Genomic DNA, 7,307 nt, shown 5'->3' with positions numbered 1-7,307 from the left:
GTACGCATATGGGATGTATATGCTTTAGGGGTGGATTTTCATAAATATGAGCTGAGGTTGGTCAAATATTAATTTCCTGGCTGTTTTTGCCCTGGGAGACCGGGCAGAAGGTACTCATAGTACTTATCTGGGAATAATCCACTTGTTCAGACCTTGAATGGCGCAGTTAATTTTTCTCCTGCTACGTAGCTGCCCATTTGGAGTCTCTGAAATGGCAGAAAACACAATTGCTTCAGGAAACAGAAACCTTTGAGTTGACTGCCTTATTTCCGGACCATGAAACCTGCTCACAAATTGCCATCCACTGTAAGACAAAGACAAATAAATTAAATTAGACGCCAGCATCAGAGGTTATAGGATGGTTATTTTGAAGGATTTTCCTAATATAATCTTTACAGGACATCCAGAAAGACTATTTATTTCACATCAGGAGCTTTTGTATATTAACTGGATCTGATTGAAATAAACAGAAGCAATTTTGGCGTCTCGTCTTGTAATTGCAAGTTTAAAAAAAATGTCCCTTCATAAGCAGAAAACTGTTAAATGCACAATAACTATCATAGTAAGAGGGCCACATATTCATTTTATTGTTAAAGAATTATAGGGAAGCATTTTACCGTCAGTTTTCTGTCTATTGTTTTCTGCAATGCCTTGATGTGGTTATGCCATTGGCTGATAAAATCCCTTGGACATGATTTTTCAGAGCAATCCATCTGTCAGGGGACATGTTTGGTAATGGACCATCTGACAGCTTTAAATCGGCATGAAAACAGCCAACGTAAAGCCTTTGTTTCTAAATGAAATGGAATATAACTATTAAATTCATACAGGCATCCGTGGAGCCCTCAGAAATAATTGTAAACACTTTGGTGATTCTCGGACTTTTCATGTGGCACCATCGGCAGGTCAATGACTAAAATATCTACAACAAAATGACATTCCGATCACCATCAGCTGCTAATTTCACTCCTTATATGCATAGTGACAGTTTTTTGCACCCGTCCAGTTCCCCTCCCACCCAACCCATTTGGATCTTTTTTCACTTCATTTTCTTTTAGTAATATGGCAACAGTAATAATTTAATTTAAGTAACAATAAAATCAGTAGTCATATCAAAAGCTCCTTTAATGTGTCCCTTGATGTGATTCTCATGAGGCAGGTACTACTTTCACTTCACATTTAGGAAAGCACGCTCATTTCCCAAAGAAATATGTGAAAATAAGTGTGCGTGTCATAAAGAAAAAAAACATGCACAGGCAGCCGCATTAAAAACACCATGTGAGGTGCAATGTGACAGCACAGATGGCCTGCAGGACAACACATATTACCCGCTTAAAGAGAACAAACAGAAGCATTTGCCAGGATCGGATATTGTTTCGTTTTGCAAATAACCATGACACGTCAAAACATCAGCGCAGCCACCTGTCTGACACTCATCTGGTGCTTCATTTGGTGATTTGGAACAACTTACCGTCACCAAAAGTATGTCAGAATGTTTAGATCGAATCACATAAAATGCAGTAAACACAACACACACAGTTTTTCCCTCCAAAATGATTCCAATTACAGTTTGTAGAATTACATGTGTTGCTCTAACAGGCGCTAAGCATTAAAATTTGCCTTAACATTGACTGAAGTAAAGTAATGTAAAATACTACATTGGTCAAAACACCTCAGGCTGAGTGAGTGCAGCAATGTTATGCTTAGTTTATGGCTGTCAATGTGACATATTTAAAGCCCTGTAAAATGCAATGGAAAGATGCTGGTTGGTGAGGAACATTGCATTGTTGCTTTGAATGATTTTCATCAGTGTACTATTTTATTTTATCAGCTTTATCAGCTATTTAGCTGGACTTATCAGAACATTTCTCAACAGTATTACTCCATAGTTATTAAGATGCTGTCCATCAATAAGTCAATCAAATGACCGGATGCAATATAAGGCTGGTGTGTATATATATATATATATATATATATATATATATATATATATATATATATATATATATATACCCACTGGCGTTGGTGTGGGTATTTACACATTTTTGTGACAAGGGTGAGAAGGAGGCTGGTGTTCTTTTTTTAATGCAGAGCACTTCATATTTTCTGTCTGATCTCCCACTCATCCGTCAAAGACGCCGTCTCCATCTACCCATCAAAAAGCCCATACCAACTCTACGAGCGTATATTACGAATAATATACAATATTTCCAATAAAGCCTCTGGATTTCCTGCTGAGACGAGTCAGACTGTCGGCAGAATAAAACTGGCGATGCTCAGCAAGCTAACATATCAAATCCAAAATATGGAGAATTCTGTTTTGCTTGTGGGTTCACTGTCAGCATGGAGTAATCCCATTCCTCAATACATCACACCTAATCGTTAAGGCTTAAATGAACTGTAAATGGATTGAAGTGTTCAGGTGACCAAAGGTGCAGCTAATGACCTTGTCACAGCTGGACATTCATTTCAGGGGCTGTTGTAGATGTGGATCCTTTCCAGCAAAATATAACAGCTGTAAGAGAGGCTCAGGGGAGAAACATTCAGGCTAAATGAATAGTTAATTAAGTCTCCCTCTGTCTGTCTCTCTCTATGTCACACACACACACACACACACACACACACACACACACACACACACCCGCCGAGGGCCCTATCATACGGATGTCTCGTGACGTAAGATTCGCCTTTAAAAGATGCTGGGCAGCGGAGGTGTGCGCACTTTACGCAACACCGTTCATCCTGCGCGGATTACAATCCCTATTCAAAGTGGCGACTTGGAGATGACAGACTGGCCCCGAACATAAAACTATGTAGGGGAAAAGCTTCAGCGTTTGTGATAAAACTGGGATGAATAGTGACATCCTCGCCAAAACATTAAGGCTGTCAAGGTCGCTCACTGAGATGGAGAAGGGGACGCGCGATGCCTTGAGGTAACAGGTGGCGCTTCGCGGGTTACAATGCGTTTCCTCGCCTTCGTGTCAGCGACGGGATTCTAGTTCGGCTTCGGGGCTCTCAAACGGTAGGCGGAGGAATGCGTGAAGTGTTCAGGTCTGGATGCCCCCAAAGGAAGAACACGGACCTCAGAGGGAAGCTGCTAACAAACTTTCCATGTGAGTGAAGCGACCCCCCACCACCTCGACAAAAACGGCTCCAGAGTGAAGACAAGCTCCGATGAATGGACAGCAGGATGTTTTCTGGTCAGTCCGCTCTGAACTGCAGCTTCAACCTCAGCGATGACCGGGATCTGGTGGACGCGTCGGCCGGCCGGGCGAAGCTCTCCCCGACGGGCTTCGTGGTCCTCTCCGTCATCCTGGGCTTCATCATGACTTTCGGCTTCCTCAACAACTTCGTCGTGCTGCTCTTGTTCTGCAAGTTCAAGAAGCTGCGGACGCCGGTGAACATGCTGCTGCTGAACATCAGCGTCAGCGACATGCTGGTGTGTTTGTTCGGCACCACGCTCAGCTTCGCCTCCAGCATCCGCGGCAAGTGGCTGCTGGGACGCAGCGGCTGCAGCTGGTACGGCTTCATCAACTCCTGCTTCGGTGAGTTGCTCGTGTTTCCGCCGAGCAGAAACACAGATCTGGGAACTGCTTTGGTGTCATGGTTCCTTATTTAGGGGAATCGTGTTTTTATTAGTGGGCAAAAATAAGGTAGGTTATTGATAAAAAAGGATATCACTGTGTATTATCTTGGTTTTTTTTCAAGAAAATCAATTAAGAAAAGTGGAAAAATTCCATCGTCCTAATATCGCCTGTTGGTTGCTTTTTTTGCATCGATGACTGTAGATGAGATGGAATGGATGCCTGAATGCTTTTAGTATAGGAGTCCCTCTCTCTACAGTCTGTTACCAGAGGTAGTTCACACACACACACGCACGCACACACACACACACACACACACACACACACACACACACACACACACACACACACACACACACACACACACACACTTATTCTGAACACAAGGGTAGTAAACTTCAGGGTGAGTAAAGGCCAAAATAACAAACAAACTATCCTTTAATTGAAACTAACTTACCCAACAACAAAAATAAGAATACAATAAAATACAGGACCCTCCACAATAACTTAACAAGGAATGAAACTCTTCACAATCATAAACTGACAGGGCACACTGCCGGACAACATGGTGTGGCTGGTAAGCAGAGAGGGAGACATCTCCAGCCCAATCAGCATCTCTAATCAGCACCTGCAGAATCACATGGAGAGATGTCCCTGATTAACAGACACATACCAAAAACACAGATGACCCACAGACGTAACAAATTCTTTAAGAAAACTTTCTTGCATGCCTCCGCGTTGATCGGAGAATAAAGTTACCGAGGAAAACTCTTGATGAACGAACGGTTAACGACGGCAAAACTGCATTAAACATTAGTATCCTCACACAATCTGTGCTGTATGATCCGAGTGGTATACTCATGATTTCACAAACACATGCATATTCACTATTACCAGAAACTTCCATAAGCACTCGCATGGACGATTAGTGTGAGACTGTTTGGAAGTGTTTGGTTTTAGCCAAGATGTGTTTGAGAAGTATAGTGTAACATCGGACTGAATACATTTCATTCAAGCTGGTAATTGATATACAAATTATCTTCATAGAGGTTTTTTTTAAATATTGTATTAGTTTGAGCACAACATAAAAAAAGACTCTTTAAGCTATAAAAATCTGTCAGTAAATACCCTGTTCGTGAATTTTGAAGATATTAATTGTCTTAAAATGAGTTTGCTGACAAGTTCTCGTATACTCGTACTCAGGCAACCACGATGTAATTGGTTTTGTAACGCTTGTTAGTTCTGCCAATTGTGTTCACTCTACAAAAATACCGCATCATCACAGTAGTGGTGAAGATTATCACAAAACGTGTAAATATATAAACTGTTTGCCACAGAGCTTATTTTCTACAATATCCAATGTAAAAATCTCTTTGGTTTTATGTTGTTGAGGGAATCAGTAAATGGTGAATGGACCTGCATTAACTTCTATAGTGCTTATAGTCTTTTCGACCACTTGAGGTACTTAAGACTACAGTCAGTCTACATTCACAGACATTCACTAACGGATGGCACAGCCTGAGGACTCTTCGGCATGCTGACTGGAGAATCCGAGGATCAAACCTCGAGCCAAAGCTGCCCAAATCAGTGCGATGTTAACTTCTGGGTTTGGCCTACAAAAATCATCCCTGCACTTCAGACCCCTGGTGGACAAACTATGTAATGGTGACACTGTTTCTACATCATTCACCACAGATGACAAACAAAAACATGAGCGAGCAATCTGGCATCATGATTTATACTCTTCGACTTGAATGAGCTCACCAGACAACTTTGAGTTCTCCCCAGCAGTTACGCCGTTATGACAACATTACGCCTTCTCATTCGCATGTCTACGCTACTTTAGCGTGCGGCTACGCTTTAACATCTGTGAAGAGGGCCGAGGGCTTCGGTTCAACTGCAAAACAGCCGTGTTAATGCTTAACTTGAATGATTCATTTCAGCTATAAATCTCCCAGCAGACATTGTTGTCTTTCCTTGAGACGTGACGAGTCTATACGTCACTGCCGGACGTAAACTCACACATCACGTGTAATATCATGATAGATCGCCGCTTTTCCTTTGATCTTCGAGAATCATTTAAAAAAAATAATCTTGTTAAGGATGACATTTATATTGTAGGGAGCAGTGAGGATGCTTTTGTCTTCTAAATATCCATTTACCTCCTGGTTTGCGGAAGAAAAACAGAATGCCAGAAACCAATACATTTTTTTCCAATTCGATTCCATTTGGTTTATGGGGTCGTATCATAACAAAAGTCATCTCGGGACACTTTTCGCAGGGAGCACGCGCATGGTTTTCAACATTAATGAATTTCAATCATTCATGACTCATACCTGCGTTCTGTCTGTTGATTTTTAGTCTTTTACTGCAACAGCCTTGAGACAGAGTGAGACGCTTTTTACTATGTCATTAAGTGAGAAAAGCTCTCTCGTTTTTTTAGTGATTCCTGGTCAAGTCAGTTTTGTCATGCAATGAAATTCACGATTATCCCCAAAATGGAAATACACCACGATCATCTTATTGGGAGTGTTTTTTAATCGCGATCCATGATAAAATCCTATATCGTCCCGTCTCTAACTCTAAAATACCACAGTGCGTAACCTTTCATTCCTTGTAGCGATGGTTGAAAACCTAAAACCTGCCAATGGAAGATGGTGTCATAAAAAATGATATCAGTCAGGTTGAGGTCAGAACAGCAAATAGATTAGTCTCTAAATAAGTCTGTTGGGTTGTCTTCACCAGAGTGAGAGTGACAGAGCATCCATCATGGGAGGGTTTTTCATCGACAGTGATGTGGAGGGATGGGATGAACAGGGAAGAACACCTGACCACCAATATGTCAATCATGTTGCCGCAAATGAGCAAGTGCCATGTTTTCCATCCGTCTACGGAGAGTTAAATATGATACACGAGAGCAGAAGTGACATTCGGTCGGAGGAGGTTTGTGCTTTGTTTTTCATTTCAGTGCATCACAGAGACAGATGGTTTCACGATAAACCAACGGACTGCAGTAACAGATTCATAACAGCAAGAGATTAGCCCACAATGAAGCAACAAAAATCATTCAATAGATTCACATTTTTAAGTGGCGTATTCGCCACGGTTTTTAAGAAGTGCTTCAAAAAATATGAGTCAAAACATTTTATTATTCAATTACATGACTGGATGGAAACATTCAATCTAGATTTCCAAAGATTAATTTATAGTATGGCTAATTAGCATCCAGATGAAATCCATATTAATAACTGTCAGTAAAACTCATTCACGGTGCTACGGCTGTAAAATCCAATAATCATTATTTTTAATGAGACTATGGGGGTTTTGTTTCTGTCCTATGAGAGCAACATGGAGCTGTCATTTTTTCCCCTCCAATATCTTCAAATGTTTCCATATCACTAATGTTTTATCTCTCTATGTTGCACCATGACAAGTGCTGCTTCGTTTTTCAATAATATACTGGATGTTATATATAACAGTATATATAACCAACAGATTTTATTCTCTTTCCCTATGCATACACAATGTCATGTGTCCAAACATTCGACACAAAAGAGCAGTCAGATAGTATTGTGTTTTTTGGCCTAATAGGTTCTGGGAGCATTATCTCATCTGCCGCTCCTGCTCTTAAAGAAGTTTTGGCTTAACTCTTTATTTTCCATCTAGTCAACAAATCCCATGAAATGACCAAAACCAATAATGCATAAGTCTGTTATGTAATAC

At 40.9% G+C, this 7,307-nt stretch overlaps 1 protein-coding gene across 3 annotated transcripts in view; it reads left to right on the top strand.

The window, feature by feature from the left end:
- Nucleotides 1-2,738: 2,738 nt before the first annotated feature.
- The window catches only part of tmtops2b (teleost multiple tissue opsin 2b), a 206,600-nt gene continuing 202,031 nt past the window's right edge, over nt 2,739-7,307 (top strand). For all 3 annotated transcript variants that reach the window (XR_014598112.1, XM_084023726.1, XM_084023727.1), the window contains exon 1: nt 2,739-3,545. Coding sequence is in view for 2 of the 3 variants with exons in the window: in XM_084023726.1 (XP_083879852.1) it covers nt 3,179-3,545 (367 nt within the window). In the remaining variant the exon portion in view is untranslated. The remainder of the gene's footprint in view (nt 3,546-7,307) is intronic.

The sequence above is a fragment of the Eutrigla gurnardus genome (genome assembly GCF_963514095.1).
Source record: "Eutrigla gurnardus genome assembly, chromosome: 12".
NCBI classification, from domain to species: domain Eukaryota; kingdom Metazoa; phylum Chordata; class Actinopteri; order Perciformes; family Triglidae; genus Eutrigla; species Eutrigla gurnardus.
Note: the sequence above shows the minus strand (reverse complement) of the source record. Positions and strands in the feature narration are given on the sequence as shown.